The following is a 24,276-nucleotide window of genomic DNA, read 5'->3' on the forward strand; positions in this document are numbered from 1 at the left end:
TAGAACTCAGAACTACTTAAACCTACCTAACCTAAGGACATCGCACACATCCATGTCCGAGGCAGGATTCGAACCTGCGACGGTAGCAGTCGTGCGGCTCCGGACTGAGCGCCTAGAACCGCTAGACCACTGCGGCCGGCCCCAGTGGACAGATTTCCAAAGAGCACTGCAATCGTTTCTGCAGCCTGAAAGAAGCAGAAGGGGCTTCAATGAACTGCACGCTTGTTTTGACGTTTGCGGCGCCCATGTTGATCACCTGTAATAAGAGTTAAAATCTTGGAAAGACGCTCTGACCAGTGGCAGTGAATCTATTTTCTGTATTTCCCACAGTTTTCGTGCAGTCGTTTTGTGAAACCACGGAGGTACTTGTGAGCAACCCAGGACTATTGCGCAAATGCAGAAAACCACTATTGAAGGAAGACTGCGCATCACTTTCCTCGTGCCTATCGCATAACTCGCTTAAGCTGCGTGAGAGTTTCAGAGGCGGTTAGCGGCCTGTTGAGGATTTTCCCGTCGCTCCTTACACCGGTTGAACGGGACGGAAAGTGGCTACCCGTAGTACCGGTTCAAAACTACACTCGACCAGGTAGTGTGTGGAGTGCACAAGCAGACTCTGTCGTGTTGCAGGCGGCCCTGGGCTACAGCGTGGCGGGCACGGAGGGCCTCAGCTGGCTGTGCGGAGGGACCCTCATCAGCGACCAGTTCGTCCTCACCGCGGCCCACTGCTGCGCCAACAGAGTCATGTGAGTACTGTACTGCTGCCTCGGCAGTCACTGAGCGACCAGGAGAGGCCGCACCTCCGCCGCCTCGTCCTTCTCACTGTGTCACATACGCACTGAGGTGACAAAAGTCATGGGGCAGTTCCTAACATCGTGTCGGCGGCGTAGTCCAGCGGATCTACGTGGCATGGAGGTCCTCTGAATCACGCTGCCTCTGGAGTCGACCACAATTGCGCAAGTGTTCCCGCTGCAGTAGTCTGCGATCTCTGGATTATTTCCCATGTCGGGTGACCTGGGTGGCCAAATCATTTGCCCGAGCTGTCCACAATGTTCTTCAAAGCAATCGCGAACAGTAGTGGTCTGGCGGCATCGCGCATTGCCATCCGTAACAATTCCATCGTTGTTTGGGAACATGATTTCCATGAATGGCTGCAAATGGTCTCCATGTAGCCGGAGATAACTATTTCCAGTCAATGATCGGTTCAGTTTGGCCAGAGGAGCCACTCCATTCCATGTAAACGCAGCCCACTCCAGTGCTTGCGCAGTGCCCTGTTGACAACTTGAGTGCACAGCTTCGCGCGGTCTGCACCACCCTCGATCCCTACCATAGCTCTAACCAACTGAAATCGGGACTCGTGTGACCAGGCAACAGTCTTCCAGCCGATACATTCACGAGCCCAGCACAGGCGCTGCAGGCGGAGTCGTGCTGTTAGCAAAGGCACTCCAAGGCGATCACCTGCTGCCGTGGACCACTAACGCCAAACTTCGCCACACTGTCCTAACGGATTGCTGCGTCATTCGTCCCATATCGATTACTGCGATTATCTTACGCAGTGTTTCGTGTCTGTTAGCACTGACATTTCTAAGCAAACGCCGATGTTTTCGGTCGTCAAGTGAAGACAGACGGCCCTTGCATTGTCCGTGGTGGGAGGTAATGCCTGGAATTCGGGGTTTCCGGCTAACCGTTGACACTGTGAATTTCAGAACACTGTATTCCCTAACTATTTCCGAAATGGAATGTCCCATGCGTCTAGCTCCAACTACCATTCCGTGTTCAAAGTCTGTTAATTCCCGACATAAGGTCATAAGTCGGAAACTTTATCACATAAATCAACTGACTACAAACGGCAGACCTGCCAATGCACTACCCTTCTGTGTCTTGTGTACACGACATTATCATCATCTGTGTTTGTGCACATCGCTGTCCCGTGACTTTTATCACCTCAGTATACCTGCCATCCTATTTCTGTTCGCAGTATTTGCATCCCAGATTAATCGATTAACTTTACCTGCACACTCCCGTACCCGAGACCTGCTAGATCTGTTCTTGAGCTCAACGTGAAATCAATTCTAACTACAGAAACAACATCTAAATTCGCTCCATATTTGCAGCGTGGAATTGTATTAACATTTAGGTGCTTTAAACTGAATTATACTGCATTATCAATGATGTAAAGTTTAAATGAGCCACTTTTCACAGTGTGCTTACCCGCATTTTTCAGTTCCACTTCTACTTTACGGTGGCAACACCACCAAACAAGGTAGTCGCCCTTCAGTGCGCCTACAGTTCCAGAACTAGGAGAAAGTTCACACACTTGTCCAGTCGCGTTATTTCGGTTCTGCAGCAGCCACCGAACTCTGCTTCAACGGCGAATGTGTGTTGTAAGAAGCCGATACCAACTTTAGTCCCTTCACGTTTTCTTATCATATGCCTGTACGACTGTATTTTTACTTGAATGAATTATAAGTAAGCAATTTATGAGCCGGACAGCATCAGTTCTTGGATGAGCCCTCCATCCATTGCCACTTCTATTTATCAGTGCTTTGAATCGCTGTGTTAAACCTAAGAACATAAGCACCCATGCTTTAACTAAAACTTTCAGACCTGTCAAATATAAAAAAATAGATGTCCTGAAAAAAGTAACTGTTTAACCTAGTGTGAATATCAACAAATTCCTGCCAGTGAATGTGTGTTACCATGTATGTAAGTGTCACGTACTCTTTTTCTTATTTCAGCACTTCATTAGCATAGATAGCTTGCATAGCAACAATCCCAACAGATTTAGAAGACTGTAGTACTACCAAGACAGAACGTACCAAATACGTTAGGTACGGTACCTTACGTTCGGATGTACAACAAAATGTTCATGGAACGTATTCTATAAGGACAAAATAAGAATCTGTCGGCCTGCAAGTGAGAGGCAGTGTTTCTTTGGTCACTAATGCACTTGTTCACTTTTGGGTCAATGCTCTTTTTCAACGTTTTTCCGGTCGAAAAGATTAGACGCCAGACCTGAAGTGTGATTCTGTAAGGTCTGCAAAACACCCATCTACGGCCTCAGCTACCTTCCCATTGAACTCGAAATATTTTCCAGATATTTCCAGCCACAAGTTTCTTTAGGTTCTGCATAAGATGTAAGTTAGATTCTACGTATTCTGTTGAAGAGTGTGTACGTTCCAACAATTTATACTTAAAATCCCTTACTTTTGCATCACCAAAGCGGCTCTGTAAGCATGTGCCTTGTCTTTATGAAAGACTAGCTGACTAGCAGAAGTTGCCCGGGCATGTATTTATTTCATTTCTATTCGTCAATCTGTTCCTTGCCCCTCTCTCTGTCCATCTCTTTTGTCCGCCTCCCTGCCCACCTTCTTCTCTCCCTCATCTCTGTCCACCTCCTCCACCACCACCCCAATCCTGTGTCCATCTCTCTGTCCATCTGCTGTCCCCCCTCTTTCTCTGTCGATCTCCTGCTCTCCCTCTCCCTGTACGATAGAATGATATAATTTTCTAGATAAATTCAGCGGCACATGTGTCTACTGTGTGCTACATGCGTTGCGAACAGAGTTAATATCAAAGAAGTAATAAATTCAAGAGTCATGCGAAATGCAGCGGATTTTCATGCATCTCAGTGTTTACGTCAGCCGGCCTCTGTGGCCGAGCGGTTCTAGGCGCTTCAGTCTGGAACCGCGCGACCGTTACGGTCGCAGGTTCGAATCCTGCCTCGGGCATGGATGTAGGTGATGTCCTTGGGTTAGTTAAGTAGTTCTAAGTTCTAGGTGACTGAAGACTATAGCCGCGCAATTCTATAATTTTGCACATTTATTCAGAGCCATATGTGAACACTGTCTGAAAAATATATCGTGAATACAGTTATCAGTAATCAATAATAAATTAAAACGATGTGCCTCATGCCACAGTTTCACTGTACGAACAGGGAAAAGGTAGCAAGCGGTAAGTTTTTTTTTTTTTTCGTTTCATCATTATATGAGAGTTGTAACGAGAAAAATTATCGTGAAGGTTTGAAATTGCGAATAAAGTTTGTTGCAAATCACTAACCCTGTAAGGGCTCTCGCTCTAAAATACTGGATGAATAAAATATGGGTACTCGCAAGACGTCGCCTACACTTCTTTTATCTACGCTGAAGCTACCAATGAAACACCATAAAAGTCCGTATAGTAATTTTGGAGATTAGCATGTGGAGACAGACAGACAGACATACAATAAAGTTTTACTAAAATTTGCTGACGTTATCTTAGGAAACCCCATGATAATTCGTCTAGCGCGTTTGGAGATTAGCGTGTTGAAAGATTAACAGACAGACACACGGTGGTTTTAGAGATTTATTATGAGTATAGATTAGTTTTTCGTCATTTGCAAAATCCATTTATTCACTTGTTTGATATACTTCGCTCCAGCCGACGAGTTGAACTTCGCCTGTTTTGGTGCAGAGCCATCTGCTTGCACCCTCTGCTTTGGTCTGCTGCTTTCCTTCGTTAACAAATGGAACCTAGTCTCGACCACAAATAACAAGTTGGCACAGAAAATTAATAGGATTCCTTCCAAAACAGTCCAAATATCGCTGAGAAATTGACTTTTAATATCCACTCGCCTACTGCGGTACGCTTTTTACAGAATTCTCAGTGTTTCCTCAGAGTTAGTTCCCCATGAAAAATGTACCAAACACTTTTCTGATGCTCCTGTGACGTCAGGTACTTCATATTTCGTAGACCTATAATATACGATTGTCCGATACGTAATTTTGCGCTCTTTCCGGATTTTGTATCTGTGATTTCAGTTTAAGAATGTTCAGTGGAAGTACGGTAGTTACACATTTCTTAAGTGTTACAAATGAAGAGAAAACTCCTTATAAACTTTCTTCAGTTATTAATAAATTTTAGTTGACAATTAATGGTCCAAACTAAACATTTCTGGGAAGAGATGGGGTTGCGATTTGCCTGTTTCAACGGAATACATATAACTCGAGCACTTCAAAAAGTTGTTTAAATAAAGATTCTTCAGATCAAGTAGCCACTTGAGATAAGTTTTTAAGTAACGTATTTTAATACAACACATAGAAATCATGAACATCACGTTTGTGCTGCAATAAGATATTGTCTCCTTGCGCTCATAACTTCAGGTGATGAAGGTTTGATACTAATTTTATTTCATTTTTCATAAATAAGATGTTATATTGAATATTTTTCATGATGCTCACAATGAAGCTATAATTGTGCAACGTGATCTTAATAATAATATCACGTTTAAGTTTAAATGGTTGCTGTACATGACAGATTCAGATTAACAGTATGGATAGTCTGCAAAAATCGGCAGATAGTTCTAACTGGGGAGGTATCAAAAATGGTGTCCCTTAGGGTTCAGTCTTGGGTCCCTTATTGTTCTTAATATATATTAATGGCTTGCCACTCTATATTCATGAAGATGCTGATGATAAAATTATAGTAGTGACACGCAACAAACAAGAGTTAGCTGAGGAAATTGTAAACAATGTCTTTCAGAAAATTATGAAGTGGGTCTCTGCAAATGGACTCTCAGTAAATTTTGAGAAAACACACTGTGCATAACTCTGTACAATAAATGGCGTATCGCCACTGGTAAATATTGACTTTGAACAGAAACCTGTTGCTAAGGCCGAATATTCAAAATTTTTGGGAGTGTGCATTGATGAGAAACCGTATTGGAAGAAACACATTGATGATCTGCTGAAACGGTTATGTTCATATACATATACTGTTGGGTTACTGGAAATTTTGGTGATAAACGTATCAGTAAGTTAGCCTGTTATGGCTATTTTCATTAACTGCCTTCAAATGGTATCATATTTTGGGGTAATTCATGACTGAGAGAAAAAGTATTCACCGCAGAAAAGCGAGTAATCAGAATAATAGCTGGAGTCTACCCAAGGTCACCTGGCAGACATTTATTTAAGGAACTCGGGATATTCGCAGTACCTTCGCAATACATATACTTACTTATAAAATTTGTTGTTGATAACCCATGCCAGTTCAAAAATAATAGTGAAGTTCATAGCTACAACACTAGAAGAAAGGGTGATCTTCACTATTTTAGGCTAAATCTGACTTTGGTACAGAAAGGGCTGAATTATGCTGCCACAAAAGCCATTGATTATTTCCCAAATAGCATTAAAAATCTGACAGATAGCCAACCAACATTTAAAAGCAAATTAAAAGAATTTGTGAATGATAACTCCTTATACTCAATAGATGAATTTTTAGATATGAAGTGGCAACTGTAATACAAATCATTACGAAATGCCGTATTCATGATTTATGGAACAAGTATTAATGTAAAGTAATGCTCTTGATTTGAAAACAGTAAATAAAAGTTAATTGTCTTCTCTGTCTAATTTCTTCTGACAAATTTGCTTAGAGGTACCGTTTACGGTCGTTAAAGAGACTGGCATCCACGTGAGAGAACCTGTTTTACATTAAAGCAGGGATAATCCCGGACCTTTGGATTGCAGGAGGAGACCTCTGAGGGTGCAGATCGGGACGCTGGAGATCCCCCCCACGGAGGGCAGTGACTCCATGTACGGAGTGAAGGAGGTGATCGTCCACCCGGGCTACAAGCGGCCCTACTACGCCAACGACATCGCGCTCCTGAGGCTGGACCGGCGGGTGCAGTTCTCGGACTCCGTGTTCCCCGCCTGCCTGTACACGGAGGGCGGCGACCCGCCCACGCTCACCGCCACCGGCTGGGGGGCGACCACGGCCAGCGGTGGGTAGGCCTACCTGCGCCGCACCGCCACTGTCGCCTCGCCGCCACTGTAGCCTGTACCACGTCCGTACACCGTCCTCTCCCACACTGTAATACCGCGGTCATTCACAACAACATTAACGCAGCACAAGAGGCGATACTCGTTCCACTTCTGCTATACAGTTACACACATTATACAAGAGCGGAAGGCAGTTAACGGTAAAAGAAATCTGTTAGGATGAATCTACGCCCAACTTATACACAGTCATCCTACTCACTCACTAAACACACACTCACACCTATTCCACAGCCGGCCGTAGTGGCCGAGCGGATCTAGGCGCTTCAGTCTGGAACCGCGCGACCAGGCATGGATGTGTGTGATGTCCTTAGGTTAGTTAGGTCTAAGTAGTTGTAAGTTCTAGGGGACTGATGAACTTTGATGTTAAGTCTCAAAGTGCTCAGAGCCATTTGAACCTATTCCACCTGTTTCTGTTTTACCACGGAAGCACTGATTGTGTCATTGTGTCGCTCTGTTGTCATCCATCCACACAGACACATTACATAAATGCTCAGACACCATCAGCGACCAACCCACCCATCCCCCCACCACCACCCCCCCACGCCTCCACTATATATTCGTTTTGATACACGCAAACTATTAGTCCTGCAGAAAAACGAACATGACCCTTTTGTACGACGTTTAATGTAGTTAAATGTTCTACAGGGATACGTTTCTCGCCAGAGGCAACGGATTTCGAGCTACTCAAGGAAATGTACAAATGTGACCTTCAAACGCACCTCCACCCCCATGCTCAACCGTCACCACTCAGGAGTCCTAGTGTACTGTTCCTGACACTCCCTCATACCACAGTTATGTTATGTTATGCTATGTTAACCGGGGGCCTAGAAACGAAAAAAAATGGTTCAAATGGCTCTGAGCACTATGGGACTCAACTGCTGAGGTCATTAGTCCCCTAGAACTTACAACTAGTTAAACCTAACTAACCTAAGGACATCACAAACATCCATGCCCGAGGCAGGATTCGAACCTGCGACCGTAGCGGTCTCGCGCTTCCAGACTGTAGCGCCTTTAACCGCACGGCCACTTCGGCCGGCCCTAGAAACGACGGAGAGGTTCCGTCCCCGCCGCAGCCGCAGTGGTCCGCAACCCCACGACGACTACCGCAGTCCACTTCACCCCTTCACCGCCCCACACCGAACCCAGGGTTATTGTGCGGTTCGGACCCCGGTGGACCCCACAGGGAACGTCTCACACCAGACGAGTGTAGCCCCTATATTTGCGTGGTAGAGTAATGGTGCTGTACTCGTATGTGGAGAACTTGTTTTGTGCAGCAATCGCCGACGTAGTGAAACTGAGGCGGAATAAGGAGAACCAGCACGCATTCGCCGAGACAGATGGAAAACCGCCTAAAAACCATCAACAGACTGGCCAGCTCACCGGACCTCGACACTAATCCGCCGGGCGGATTCGTGCCGGGAAAGCCCTCATACCACAGTACAAACATGTCTGACTACACGAATTGTTTCCGATATTCCACCTTTTCTGGTCAGTATCGATTGGACTCTTACACCACCAGCATAGTCGGTTGTTTCGTTAGCATTATTAATTTAGACGTGCCCGTGAAGGTACCGAAAGAAAAACGACTTTTGTAAACGTTACGCTAAAACTGATTAGGCAGGTAATTCGATACTAATTTAACCCTTAGAAACACAGTAGTTTCGTAGTCAGAAGAACTGACGAGTAAAACAATATAATTTTTTTCTGCTGCTTAAATTCGCAAAATTGTTACATAAAATTTACACAAACGTCAGTTTTACAATTTTCGAGTGATCGACTAAGCCAGTGGCGTAATGCCACTGAATGAGGACCAAAAAATTTCCAATGTGGGAAATAATTCGTGCACTCGCAAATGTTCGTAGGAGCGAATACCACCCAGAACATACTAGAAACCATGACCGGGATGGAGGGGGGGGGGGGGGGAGAGAGTGTGTGAGTAGGGTGCCTTTGCAGGTCAATCTTGTACGTTTTTCTTGAATTATTCGACAACTACAGCCTCAAGCGAAAACGGATCGCAGTACGGAATTTAAGTACACTAAATTTCCTACAAATAGTCTCGTCCATTATTCTTTTCTGAAGCACTATTACTTTGCACGTAGCGAACGAGAGAGTATGAGAACCCCCCGCAGCGTTTGGAGGCTACATATAACATTGTGGGTTGCATAAAACGATATCGGTAGGGAGAGCTGCGTCACCGTTGACATTTCCTTTATTCGACGGAAGTGCCGGCAAACGAAATGGCTCGCAGCAGGCGGGCGAACTCCTCAGCAGGAGAGTCCTGGCCAGATAAGCCATACGCAGTTTTCGTTTATTTTTTGTGCAGGTGTGTATTCCAGCATAGTGCTGAAACTGTGCTAGTCCACAATGAAAACTCATTTTACAGACGGAGCTATTCGATCAAATGACCGACGCAGGGAACTGGTTTCGAAGGTACCTTCACGAGAGAGTGAAATTTTTATATCCGTGCACAGCTGATAAACAGCAGAAATACGGACAAATAATAAATGAACAGAAAGTTATAGGATTTATTGCTGTGAACATTGCTTGGAAATTTAACAGTAAGTGCTTAGAGATCCATATTTATTGAGATTATACCACAGACGACAGTAATTTGGTGGTAGAAATGTCAAAAACTTAAGTTCCTTGCTCATAATCACTTTTTAACGTCTTACTGCATGATATCCTGAAATAAGTTTTCACTGAAGCAGTCGTCATCATTACAAGCTGAACCAGAAATCTACCGATGAAAGCCGGCCGAAGTGGCCGTGCGGTTAAAGGCGCTGCAGTCTGGAACCGCAAGACCGCTACGGTCGCAGGTTCGAATCCTGCCTCGGGCATGGATGTTTGTGATGTCCTTAGGTCAGTTAGGTTTAACTAGTTCTAAGTTCTAGGGGACTAATGACCTCAGCAGTTGAGTCCCATAGTGCTCAGAGCCATTTTTCTACCGATGAGATTCAGGGATACATTCTGAGTTTTGATGTAAGAGTCGCGTCATCTCGAGTAGTTATGTAATTACAGTATACGGTTCGTCACACCACGTACCGCTGTTTCTGTGAGAACACCTTCACAGCAGTGGAAAGCCCTGTAGTACACAGCCACCAAAACGAAGAACGCAAAACGCAGAGCGACGCGACGGCCGTCAGGCAGAAGCGAAAGTGCCGCGTCGTGGTGGTCCGTCACTGCGGCCCGCAACACCTCAGCACACACACACACACACACACACACACACACACACACACACTGCTGCACATCACTGCAGAGTCACTGCTGGCCTGCTGGAAAGATGTATCCGAGACAAGATGGACTGATACCGAATGCAAGTTTTAGGTCGAAGAGTAATGTGGGCATTACTTTTTCCAGCAGCAGATACCATGTATGAATGGAAAAGGTTCATTTCTCCTAAAAACATGCAGCGCATATCGTCGACATTTACACGGTAATGCCAACGGTCTGAGTGCGATTCAGATAGCAAGATAAATGGAGGAAAGAAAGTGATCGTAATGAAGTACTTTGTAACGAAACTTCGTGGCAGATTAAAACTGTGTGCCCGACCGAGACTCGAACTCGGGACCTTTGCCTTTCGCGGGCAAATGCTCTACCAACTGAGCTCCCGAAGCACGACTCACGCCCGGTACTCACAGCTTTACTTCTGCCAGTACCTCGTCTCCTACCTTCCAAACTTTACAGAAGCTCTCCTGTGAACCTTGCAGAACTAGCAATCCTGAAAGAAAGGATACTTTGCAACGAGCCACCGCAGTCTGCACACTCCTTAAACCGTAGTACTCAGACAATATACCTGAACAACAGCAGAAATTTTGCCTGTTGAGGTCACGTTCAGCATGCCTGTGACTAGATTCTCTGGTGTCTGATACTTAATAGTACGTTTCCAAGTCTGCGTGTCTCTCTACGTTCTGTTGCAGTAAGGGCACTAACGGTGGACCAACATACAAGTCACTCCTGCATCACTGAGTGAATGCCGGGATTAGTACGGTCCTGAAACTACGGCCCGTTTGAAGTCTCGCTATACTTCCTGTGCACTCATTCTGATAGCAAGTACGATGACGGAAAAAAAATTGCAGGACTAGGAAGGAGTTGCCCGACGTATACGAAAGTTGGTAGGCGTGTCTCTAGTTCTGAAATATGATGTCTATTCACATTTTGCACCAATCGCATAAGAGTGGTAGTAGTTGCGTCACTATGAGGATGCAAATCAGTTTGGCTCTGAATGCACGCCATAACGGTCGTGACCATTAGTCACCTTTGGGACTGGACTTTATGAGTCAGCCAAGAATGCCTTTAAGGCGCCAAAGACGCCATCATCGACCAACGCAAAAGGTCGTGTAATAGGCCTACGAGAAGCTTGATGTTCCTTCTGCCATACTGCAGAAAGGCTTATCGAGAAAGTAGGCACTGTAAGTGACTGCTGGCAGCGGTGATGACGAGAATGTACAGTCGCAAGAGCACCGGGCTCCGGACGGCATGTCGCTCTGCCGAGAGAGAAGAACGTTCTATTCGGTGTTTGGCTGTGGCGCATCATACTCCATCTGCAGCAGTCGGCACCACATGGCACAACGAACTGTTGCAAATTGGTCACTTCTGAGACAGCTCCGAGCCAGACTGACCCCAGATCACCGTCATTTGTGACTTCAGTGGTGTCAAGCGAGAGCTCCCTGCAGGGCGGGTTAGTGGTCTGATGGACTCTGGTTCTGCCTTGGTGCACTGATGGCCGTGTGGTGGTTGGTAGGAGGCCAGCTGAGGTCCTGCAACCAACCTGTCTGTGTGCTGGAAACATCGCACCTACACCTGCAGTTATGGTCCGGAGTGTGATTTCATGTGACAGCAGGAGCACTCTCTTGGTTATCCCACGCACCCAGACTGCAAATTTGTACGTCAGTCTGGTGATTCGACCTGTCGCGCTGCCATTCGTGAAAAGCACTCAAGGGGGTGTTTTCCAACAGGATAACGCTCCTCCACCCACCGCTGTTGTAAGCCAACATGCTGTACAGAGTGTTGGCATGTCGTCGGTCACCAGATCTGTCTCCAGTCGAGCACATATATTCCGTCATCGGTCTACAGCTCCAGCTTGATCCACAACCAGCATTTACCGTACGCGTACTGACCGATCAAGTAGAGTATGCGTGAGACTCCATACCACAAACTGACATACGGCAACTGTACAACACAATGAACGCACGTTTCATGGTTGCATTCAACATTCTGGCAGTTACACCGGTTATTAATATATCAGCAGTTCACATTTGCAATGGCTTATTTCGCGATTATATTAACATGAGATCTCGCAATGTTAATCACTTAAATATGTTTCCAAGACAAATGTAGTCCCGAAATTTCGTTACTCTACATTAATTATTTTTTTGTGCTCCAAATTTCTTTTTCCGTCAGTGTACGTCTGTAGTGCCGCACCATATTGAATGTGTGAGGACTGTTCACCAAATATTATCTGGTATACTGACTTCGTAATATATTGACCTTGTAACATAATGACTTTATAAAATATTGAGTTGTTCTACGTCATACAGCATTATTGTGCATCTAATGTGTGAATGATTTAAGTAATTAATAGTACTAGTATAATTACAAAACGTAATTTTTTTCTGGACATATGAGCACCTGCATCTTCGAACTACGAGCCTGTGTCAGCAGAAAGAGGTAGTATTATCTGCCTGTGATGAGAAGTAGATTAACTGCATCCTAATATTTTTCTTCTGTTTCTTATTTTGTGTGAATAAATTGATCATTCCTTTGTGCATAGAGCCTTGTATGTAGTGAGACACATCGGTTACGACGGTTATAAACATTTATAGTTACTCCTCTAGATATCAGTCACTTCCTCGTGCAGCCGAGGGTAACAGATATTAACAGTCCATGTGCGACCTCTTTGCAGGGACGAGGATGAGCCCGCTGCTGCTGAAAACAACAATTTCCCCGTTCCCGCTGTCGCACTGCCAGAGGACTTACGAGAACAAGTTCCCCAACGGGCTGGACTCGTCGGTGATCTGCGCCGGCGACCCGCAGGGGAAGGCCGACACCTGCGTCGTAAGTACTTCAGGCCAGTTCTGCGCATTGGCGTAAGCACATCATGCAAAAATGCGGCGATGGAAACTGCAATTCATTCACCATTCAGACGTCAAAACGACTCCACGTTTCTTCTTTACGTGAGAGTGACGTAGATTTAAGGACACAGCGTGGCAAAAATAAAAAGTGAAGCTGGCGAAAGTGGAGGGGAGAAGGAAATGAAACTTCAGAGGTGGGAGGGTGTGTGATGTTATTTCAGTGATTACAAAGACGAGTCAGATGTCAGTTCAGTGATTACAAAAAGAAATGTTCAAATGTGTGTGAAATCTTATGGGACTTAACTGCTAAGGCCATCAGTCCCTTAGCTTGCACAGTACTTAACCTAAATTATCCTAAGGACAAACACACACACACCCACGCCCGAGGGAGGACTCGAACCTCCGCCGGGACCAGCCGCACAGTCCATGACTGCAGCGCCCGAGACCGCTCGGCTAATCCCGCGCGACAGTGATTACAAAATCGAGTCAAATTTAGGAAGGGCTTGCACGTTGGGGACGGCGTCACGCAGCCGTCGCACCCCCTTCCTGGTGCAAGCTGGCCTGCGAGTGCTCCGACCGGTCTGTCACGCCCTGGACGATGCAGGCACGCACGTGGAGCTGACGTCCCAGCTGGTAGCGCACCTGTCCTGCCTACGACACATCGGGGGATACCGTTCGCCACGGCAGTAGCTCAGCGTCACGTAACCAGTTCACAGAGACACGTACTACGTATGATTTACACTCCGCAAGCCACCCAACGGTGTGTGGCGGAGGGCACTTTACGTGCCAGTGTCATTACCTCCCTTTCCTGTTCAAAAATGGTTCAAATGGCTCTGAGCACTATGGGACTTAACATCTATGGTCATCAGTCCCCTAGAACTTAGAACTACTTAAACCTAACTAACCTAAGGACATCACACAACACCCAGCCATCACGAGGCAGAGAAAATCCCTGACCCCGCCGGGAATCGAACACGGAAACCCGGGCGTGGGAAGCGAGAACGCTACCGCACGACCACGAGATGCGGGCTCCCTTTCCTGTTCCAGTCGGGTATGGTTCGCGGGAAGAACGACTGCCGGAAAGCCTCCGTGCGCGCTGGAATCTCTCTAATTTTATATTCGTGATCTCCTCGCGAGGTATAAGTAGGCGGAAGCAATATATTCGATACCTCATCCAGAAACGCACCCTCTCGAAACCTGGACAGCAAGTTACACCTCGATGCAAAGCGCCTCTCTTGCAGAGTCTGCCACTTGAGTTTGCTGAACATCTCCGTAACGCTATCACGCTTACCAAATAACCCTGTGACGAAACGCGCCGCTCTTCTTGGGATCTTCTCTATCTCCTCTGACAACCCGACCTGGTACGGATCCCACACTGATGAGCAATACTCAAGTATAGGCCGAACGAGTGTTTTGTAAGCCACCTCCTTTGTTGATGGACTACATTTTCTAAGGACTCTCCCAATGAATATCAGCCTGGCAGCTGCCTTACCAACAATTAATTTTATATGATCATTCCACTTCAAATCGTTCCGCACGCATACTCCCAGATATTTTACAGAAGTAACTGCTACCAGTGTTTGTTTGCTATCATATAATCATACAATAAAGTATCCTTCTTTCTATGTTTTCGCAATACATTACATTTGTCTTGTTAAGTATCAGTTCCCACTCCCTGCATCAAGTGCCTATCCGCTGCAGATCTTCCTGCATTTCGATGCAGTTTTCTAATGCTGCAACTTCTCTGTATACTACAGCATCATCCGCAAAAACCGCATGGGACTCCCTACACTATTTACTAGGTCATATATATATATTGTGAAAAGCAATGGTCCCATAACACTCCCCTGTGGCACGCAGAGGTTACTTTAACGTCTGTAGACGTCTCTCCATTGATAACAACATGCTGTGTTCTGTTTGCTAAAAACTCTTCAATCCAGCCACACAGCTGGTCTGATATTCCGTAGGCTCTTACTTTGTTTATCAAGCGACAGTGCAGAACTATCTCGAACGCCTTCCGGGAGTCAAGGAAAATGGCATCTACCTGGGAGCCTGTATCTAATATTTTCTGGGTCTCATGAACAAATAAAGAGAGTTGGGTCCGACACGACCGCACCGCACGGAAAGACACAGGTGAGAGCGTAGGGTGTCCGGGAGGTGCGGCAGGGCCAGCTCTCTGTGGCTGCCAGCCATCACCACTGGTCACACCTGCTGAGTTCGCACATCGTGGCGCTAGGAGTACAGCCGCGGTGCTTCTCCAGATCATTTGAAGAACGGGACGCCGCCATACTTGCCGACGATGCTCATCCGCGGCGGTGCAGGACCACAGTTCATCGCCAAAGACAACGCGACACCAGACATCCGCAGTCCACGCTTCACTGTCCCAGAACCACTCTAAAAGCAGCCGTCCGTGTCGCGGTGTCACGGCAGGCGTGTCGTCACTCCCCTAGTCCGACTGCTGCCAGCCGGCCTCCGACCAATGGTGCAGGCAGACGTACAGTCAAGTACTTGTTGTTTGGTGGCAGTCACGGACGTGAATGAGCTGCAGAGTGGTCGGTGCACAACTCAGCGAGCCTCCATTCTGGTGGTCAGACTTGGGCTGTCCTCACGTTCCCATCCAGTCCAACGTAAGGCCGCTGTCACATCCGAATATGCCACAAATGTGGATACTGCACTATTCGAACAGCCGGCCAAATGGACGCCGACAACTACCCCTGTCGAACTCTGTCAATTGCCGATAACGTTGTCTCGCGGAAGTATCCGGCAGCTGCGCGTCCTTCACGGTGATTAAAAACGTCTGACGCCGCCGTTACGCCTCTTATATACCCTACCAGGCCTGGCGACAACACGAAACGCACACGTCACTAACATACACTGGTGGCCGATCTACCTGTCACAGACAACTACCGCTCTAATCATTTAGATATCCGCACACGGCGTGCACGAGTACCAAGTTACATTGACATCTAATCGAGTGTGCTAAATGGTTCACTTATGTTTGTCAGGCCATGTCTACCTGCATGGCTGCCAATGCGTATGTCAAAATAACGTGTTATCTGTCACATAACAAACTTTTGAATTATATAAATTGAATATGAGCATCTTTCTTTCAAAGCATTTATGGTACTTTTGTTGGACGACATGTACATTTCCAGCCATTTGAAATTCAGGTGAGCTCAATGTAAACTGAAGCGCCAAAGAAACTGGTACAATCATGCGTATTCGAATATGTACATATATAAACAGTCATAATACGGTGCTGCGGTCGCCAAGCCTATATAAGACAACAAGTGTCTGGTGCAGATGTTAGATCGGTTACTGTTGTTACAATGGCAGGTTATCAAGATTTAACTGAGTTTTACCGCAGCGTTATAGTCGGCACACAAGCAATGGGACACGGTATGATGGAGATTTTCCCGTACGACTACTCCACGAGTGTACTGTGCATATGATGAATCTGGTAAAACATCAAATCTCCGACATCGCTGCGACCGGAAAAAGATCCTGCAAGAACGGGACCAACGACGACTGAAGAGAAACGTTCAACGCGATAGAAGTGCAACCCTTCCGCAAATTACAACAGATTTCAATGCTGGGCCATCAACAAGTGTCAGCGTCCGAAATATTCAACAAAACATCATCGATATGGGCTTTCGGAGCCGAAGGCCCACTCGTATACCCTTGATGACTGCGTGACAAAAAGCTTTACTCCTCGTCTCGGCCCGTCAACACCGACATTGGACTGTTGATGACTGTTGCCTCATCGGACAAGTTTCGTTTCAAATTCTATCGAGCGGATGGACGTGTAAGGGTATGGAGACAACCTCATGAAACCATGGGCTCTGCATGTCAGCAGGGGACTGTTCAAACTGGTGGAGGCTCTGTAATGGTGTGGGGCGTGTGCAGTTGGAGTGATATGGGACCCGTGATACGTTTAAATTCAATTCTGACAGGTGACACGTAAGTAACCATCCTGTCTGATGACCTGCATACATTCAAAAGAGATCTCAACCCTCTCGCACTCTTACGGATTTATTGACAGCCCTGCAGGATTCATGGTGCCAATTCCCTCCAGCACTACTTCAGACATTAGTCGAGTCCACGGCGCGTCGTGTTGCGGCACTTCTTCCCGCAAGCGGGGGTCCTATACCTTATTAGACGGGTATAGCAGTTTCTTTGGGTCTTCAGTGTATATACGTGTTAGATGCACTTTCATTGCAACTAACAAAACTATTTTATAATAGCATATACTCAGTTTATTTATGTTCGTAATTCTTTTCCTTGTTTCCAGTCTATGATAGCGCAGCATTGTCGATAACCCATTTCAAATGGTAATGACCATCTTCAGTAATTCGGTACGCTGAGGATAATGTTTTGTGAACGTCGACTGGAAATAAAGAGAGGAAACGCTGTACCTCCTCGATCACTCATTGCGTGGACTCAATTGTGTCGTAGTTGGTATTTATATTGACTCATTTCTCATCTCCAAAGAGTCACGCTAGAATCTATGGAGAAAGATGTGTGGGTGAGTCGTGTACTTAAATTTGTCTAACTAAACGATTGTTCGTCCTGTTTCAGGGTGATTCCGGAGGCCCTCTTCAAGTCATCGGAGAACGTGCTCCGTGTTCAATTGTCGGGATTACCAGCGTAGGCCCGAAACCGTGCGGCGGCTCCATACCCAGTGTGTACACGCGAGTCTCCAACTACCTAGACTGGATTGAGAAACACGTGTGGCCATAAAACATTATTCATAAACTAAACTGCTTATGGGAGTCGTAGTCATTGAACTTCGTCTTCCAGTACATACCTTCATACACTGTATTCCAGTTAGTTCAATGGCCAGTAAAGCGTACTGTCCGGCTGTCAAACTGTGATAACCTATATGTTTAGTGTAAGAATGCTCTCATACTATTTATTAGTTGTGAAAAGTGTCAGAGTTCAGTTTTGCACGTTGTAATAATTGCTTCAAAGACGTATCGATATGAGAAAAATTTATGTCCCATAGGCAATACAACAACAACGTCTCATATATTTCGCATGTACTGTAATGAGACTTCAAATTTATCCAAGTCTAGTTGCTTACTTCCTGTTTTTAAAATGACTTCTGCATATTGCAAATAAGACAGCCAACAAAATAATTCACCGTCAGTCCCAGTTGGTATTATTCCTAATATCATCTCAGCATACATCAAACTTCGATTGACTGGACCACTCACACAACACGACGAATCTATAGAACTCTTACGTACTGTGTTCACAACAATTCAACTCACTACTGTTATTCATTTTCATAAAATGATAGTTGTTTATTTTGTAAATACTACATAACTATAGCAATGTACATACTAAAAGTTAGAGAAGTAAAGAAAAAATTATGACTTTTCCTTCACTTTTAATGGTCCTGTTTAATAGGGCCTAGCATGTCCGAAAACAGAATTTCTCTGACGTAATATGTTCCTGAGGAGAAATGTTGCGGTTTTAAGTTACACTTGTGTATTTATGTAGATAGCATGCTGGACTCAGTATTGTATTAATGTACTCGACTTACAGCATTTTGTCGATTTCACATCAGTTTTAATAACAATATTCTATTAAATCCAGTGTTTCTGCTTCTTTACGGATGGGTTAAGACGACCGAGGACTGAGAATTCCAGGAATGGTGGCATTGGACTCTTGTACAGCTCTCCTTTCTGAAAGCTCAACACACTTTTTTTTAACAATCTAGATAAATCAATCGAGTCTGAAACAAAACATGTTCGAAAGCAATATGGCTGACGCCTGACACCTGACGCCAGTCACTACCGCACATCGAGGGCAACATGCACACGTGCCTCTAAACTCTGCACCTCCCCGCATGGTGTAACTTGGAGGGTACAGTACACTGTACAGTGCCAGTATCATTTTCTCCCAGCCTATTCCATTTGTGGATGAAACGTGTGTGGAGACAGGTAGTCCGTATCCTTCTGTACGAGCTCTGAATCCTCTAACTTTATCATCGCGGTCATTACACGAGAGATGTACCGGAGGAGGTAAAATGTTTCTTCACTCACTTTGGAACGTGGCCTCTTGGAATTTTGGCTCCAACTGTATGGCATGAAACAAGTAATACAGGGAAAAAAGTTAATTACCATGTCACAACCAGTTTACAGATTGTCTAGTGTAAGAGTTGCTTGTAAAACTGTATTCACACGGTGTCACATAATGGCCTTTTAAAACTTTGGTAAACTGTAAATGATTAAATTCATAAATCATTACAATAAAGGTACCTGTAGCAGAAAATGTGAAATAAAGTTTCGACAGCAGTAGGGAAGCTACGCCGCCATCCACTACTGCTGCAGACGGAAGACTGCAAACACACAACTGCAGAAGTCTGCCCGAGCCTGTGTACAGCAACTTGTTTACTTAGTGACTGGCGTTCTTCAACGCACTCCATCCATCCACTGGCTCTTTGATGTAAACGCGACGCTGGTCAACGTGAGTCAGTGTACAGTTGTCCGCTCGCCGTGCTTTACGTACTGTAATTACGACCCGTGGCTTAGGGGTGCCGTCACGGTAGCTCAGTTTGTTTAAAAAAATGAATGAAGTATTTAACAATAAACTTGAATGGGTGCCATGCGACGTCCTCCCAAATCACATGCCGAGAACAGTAACAAAAGAAAAGGGTAGCGTCTTTAATTAATAATAAAACGTCCTGTGCCCTGGGTTCGAACCCAGCCATTGCTTAAATTTTGAATAAACATCAACAACAATAGCGGCCGAGGACTTCTGATGTAAGGAGTCACCCTCGTTCGGCCAGCGCTCATGTCAAAGAGGGCACAGAAGCGGACAGAGATTCTGGGCGACCTCTTGCCGTTGGTGTTGAGTAACTGCCCCTAAAAGGCGCAATAATTAGCAACGACCAACAGCATTAGGATGCAGATGGCAATGGAAACCGCTGCAATAAAGACAAACAATGCGCGCCCACGGGACATGTGGTCCGTAACAAGAAAATCTGTCATGATGATGTCTCCATTTGTAAAAGATTCCGGATCACTCCCTCACTCGGATCTATGGTAGGGGCTGCCAAGGGGAAGGTAACCATGTGAAAAAGACCGAATAACGAACGAAAGGGTGACATACTACGAGTCAGAACGTGGAATGTCACAAGTTTGAATGTGATGTGTAAGTTATAAAATTTGAAAAGGGAACTGCAAACACTCAGTTCATAGACCTACATAGTCAGTGAAGTAAAATGGGAAGAAGACATGGATTTCTGGTCAGAAGAGTATAGGGTAATATCAGCAGCAGCGGAAATAGTATAACGAGAGTAGGATTCGTTATGAACAGGACACCTGGGCAGAGAGCGAGTTACTGTGAACACTTCAGTAATATGATTGTTCTCATCAGAATAGACAGCAAACAAACGCCAACAATAATTCATGCGTGCATACGATGTCACAAGCGGGAAGATGAGGAGATAGATAATGTGTATGAGGATGTTCAACACGAAGTTCAATTCGTAAAAGGAGTTGACAAATAGGTACGAGTGAGGGGAAAGACTGTCTGAGTTCCAATATAGACTTCATCTACCAACAGCGAACACATTGTTCAAAAGTTGCTGAAGAAGAAGCTATACTTGGAAAAGGCCGGGATATACAGGAAGATTCCAGCTGGATTACGTCATGATCAGAGATTTTGAAATCACCTATTGGACTATAAGGTGTGCCCAGCAGCAGATGTAGACCCCGATCACAGTTTAGTGATGATGAAAAGTAGGTAAAAGAATGAATGTGGGAAGATGTAGAATACTGAAGCAGTGAGGGATGGAGAGGTGCGTTTGAAGTTTTCTAAGGCTGCTAGGTACTGCGATAATAAATACCACAGTAGGCAGTTCAGTTGAAGAGTAATGTATATCTCTAGAAACGTCAATTACAGAAGTTGGTTAGATAACGTAGGTACAAGGAAGATAACTTCAAAGGAACCTCAGGTAATAGAACAAATTCTTCAATTGATCGACGAAAAAAGGAAATACAAAAATGTGCAGGAACACAGAAATATAAGTGCCTTAGGAATGAAATAAATGGGAAGTGGAGGGAGGCCAAGACGAAATGCTTGCGATAAAAACGTAAAGAAATCTAAAAAGAAGAGCTGATTCAGCATGTAGGAGCGTCAAAGAAAACCTTCAGTGAAATTAAAAAGCAAGGGCGTTAATATTCAGAGTCCAACAGGAATTCCACTCTTAAATGCGGAGGAGAGAGCGGGTAGGTGGAAAGAACACACTGAAAGCCTCTACTAGGGGGAGAAGTTGTCTAATGACGTGACTGAGAAAGAAATCGCAATAGAGGACATAGGGGATCCAGTACTGCAGTCAGAGTTTTCGCCAAGGCAAACGAGATAGATAACATTCCTTTGCAATATCTAGAACATTTGGAGTAAGTGGCAACCAAGCGTCTATTCATGGTGCTGTGTATAATCAATGAGTGTGGACAAATGCCAGCAGACTTTCGAGAAATATCACACACACAATCCCCAACACAGCAAGAGCCAACAAGGGCGAGAACTATCGCACAATCAACCTACCAACTCGCGCATCCAGGCTGCTGACAAGAATAGTATAGCTACGGGAGAAGAGAAAAAATTCGTTAGATGACGATCTGTTTTGATTTCGGCAAAGTAAGGCACCGGAGAGACAGTTATGACGCTGCGATTGATAACAGAAACAAGACTCAAGAAAAATCTAGACACATCAATACGATTTGTAGATCTGGAAACAGCGTACGATGATGTAAAGTAGTGCATCATGTTTGAGTCCTAAGAAAAATACGAGTAAGCTATAAGGAGAGACAGGTAACGAAGAATATGTACAAGAACCAAGAAGGAACAATAAGAATCTACTACCAAGAATGAAGCGTTCGGATTAAAAATGGTGTACGCCAAGAATATACTCTTTCGCCTCTACTGTTTAGCCTATACATCAAATAAACAATCCCAAAAACAGAGGAAAGATTTAAGTATGCGGTTAAAATTCAGGGTGAAAGGATATCGATTATGCGATTATCTAATGACATTGCTATCCTCAGTGAAACTGAAGAAGAATCCCAGGACCTCTTGCATGGAATAAACAATATAACGAGAAGAGAGGGCGGACTGAGAGGAATCCGAAGAAAGACGAAAGTACTGAGGAGTAGCGGAAATTAGATCCATATAGATCATAAAAGTGGATGCACATACATATGTACGTATGTATGTACGTATATTCCCCACACCACAGGACCGATTTCGACTAAACGTGGTTCACAAATCAGGTACTGTCTGCAAAGAAACACTGTGGGGGTAAGAACCTCCTACCCATCAAAGGGGGTGGAAAAGCGGTGCAGCCCACGACGTGCGGGTGCCCGGCACTTACTCATCCGCTATTTGACAATGAGAGCACTTGTGACTTTCAACAAACTTTACACATAATTTCAAACCTTAGCGAAGCTTTTTCTCGCTTACTCCACTTTCGATGTGCCTGCAGTAAAATTGCCGCATTAAACGCGACGTTTTACTTTATTACTTGTTTACTACTAACAGTATTACCAACACATTTTGCAGACAGTCTTAACAGCGCTTTTGGCACACAATATCCGCATATGCCGTTAAATATATGTGCAAAATGATATCATTGTACGGTCCATAGTTCAGGAGATATGACGTCATAAACAGTTAAAAGGATGAGAAACTGCCACACCATACATAACATTTAAATTTATTACTTCTCTCCTACTAACTCTACTCGCAGTTAGTTTCGTAGGCAGTTTCTACACACGCCGCTGAATGTACCTACAAAATTATATCGTTGTACGACACATAATTCAGGACACATGACATCATAAACATTGAGCTACCTGAAAAAGAATGGACAGGGCGTGATTCTCCTCTTTCCTTTCTCTGTCCACCTCCCCCTTTTCCCTTTCTGTCCATTTCGCCCTCCCCCTCTCTCTGTCCCTCGCCTCCTCCCCCCTATCTGTATCGACCTTCTCCTTTCCCTTTCCTATCTGTCCCATCTTCTCCTACCGTCGTCTCTCTCCAAATTATCACCTGTACCCTAGTACGAGATTCACTACAGATACAAATTGACTGTGTGCACAAATATGTGTGAAATATGTTAAATATATGACAAGTGCGTAAGGGGCAAAGCCATGTGTAAAAAGCTCCTCTTAAAACTCTGCATCGATTTCAGCCAAACTTGGTACGCATATCACTTAATATCTGAAAAGAAATACTGTGGGGCTCAGAACCACCAACCTCCCATTGGCATAGGGATGACAACGTGCAGAGAGAAGAGGGGAGGAAGAGATGAATAGACAGAGACGGGGAAGGAGGACATGGACACAGATATGGGGTTGGAGGAGATAGACAGCAGAGAGAAGGAGATGGACTGGACACAGAGGAATGTGTAGGAGCTGGTCAACGAGGGGGGAAGAGGGAAGAGATAGGAAAAGAAAGGAAAGAGTTGATGGACAGAAAGAGGTAGGAGGAGATGGACAGAGAGAATGAAGGAGAAGATGGACAGAAGCAAGGGAAGGGGGAAATGGACATAGGAAAGCAAGTGGAGGAGTTGGATAGAGAGACAGGAATAGGAAGAGGAGACAGAGGAGGCAGAAGACATGGACAGAAAGAGGGGGAGGAAGAGGGGGACAAAGGGGGCCAGGAGGAGATGGACAAAGAGAGCACGTAGGAGGAGACTGAGGGGGAGGAAGAGACTTGCTCTGAGGAGGGGAGGATGATGTGGACAGAGGGGGGAGATGCAACTGGGTAGAGGGGGGGGAGGAGCAGATGGACAGAGAGAAGGGGATGGGAGAGATGGATACCAGGGGTGTTAGGAGATGTGCAGAAAGAGGAGAAAGGAGGAGGTGGACAACTAGAATACTGGAATAAATATATACTCAGGGAACATCGCGTGATCAGCTGATTATCATAAACTTGACATCAGAATTGGGGACAGTGAAATAGAGGATGTTAAGGAATTTTCCTACCTTGACAATGTAACAACACACGACGAACGAAAAAAAGAGGGCATAAAAGGTAGATTAAAACAGGAAAGGAGGCCGTGCCTGGACACTAGAAGTCCGATAGTATCAAACATTGGCCTTAAACTAGAGGAAGAGATTTCTGAGAACGTAAGTTAGGAGCACAGTATTGTATGGACTAGAAGGGAAAGGAATAGTTTGACACGTCTTGCTGTAGAAGGATGTTAAACTTGAGTGAGCTGATAAGGTATGGAATTAAGAGGTTCTCCGTATAGTCAATGAAAAAAAGAATAGTGACAATAAAAAGGGACGAAGTGATTGGACATGTTAAAACAACAGGCAGCACCTTCCGTGGTGTTAGAGGGAGCTGTAGAGGGTAAAGGCATTAGGGGAAGA

General features: G+C 45.2%; 1 protein-coding gene across 1 annotated transcript in view; it reads left to right on the forward strand.

The window, feature by feature from the left end:
• Window positions 1-17,953, forward strand: part of LOC126481566 (serine protease persephone-like) — a 40,395-nt gene extending 22,442 nt beyond the window's left edge. The window contains exons 4-7 of the mRNA XM_050105409.1: window positions 628-743; window positions 6,504-6,757; window positions 12,721-12,872; window positions 17,468-17,953. Coding sequence (XP_049961366.1) covers window positions 628-743; window positions 6,504-6,757; window positions 12,721-12,872; window positions 17,468-17,629 — 684 coding nt within the window. The 3' untranslated portion in view covers window positions 17,630-17,953. The remainder of the gene's footprint in view (window positions 1-627; window positions 744-6,503; window positions 6,758-12,720; window positions 12,873-17,467) is intronic.
• The last annotated feature ends 6,323 nt before the right edge of the window (window positions 17,954-24,276 follow it).

The sequence above is a fragment of the Schistocerca serialis genome, chromosome 5 (assembly GCF_023864345.2).
Source record: "Schistocerca serialis cubense isolate TAMUIC-IGC-003099 chromosome 5, iqSchSeri2.2, whole genome shotgun sequence".
NCBI classification, from domain to species: domain Eukaryota; kingdom Metazoa; phylum Arthropoda; class Insecta; order Orthoptera; family Acrididae; genus Schistocerca; species Schistocerca serialis.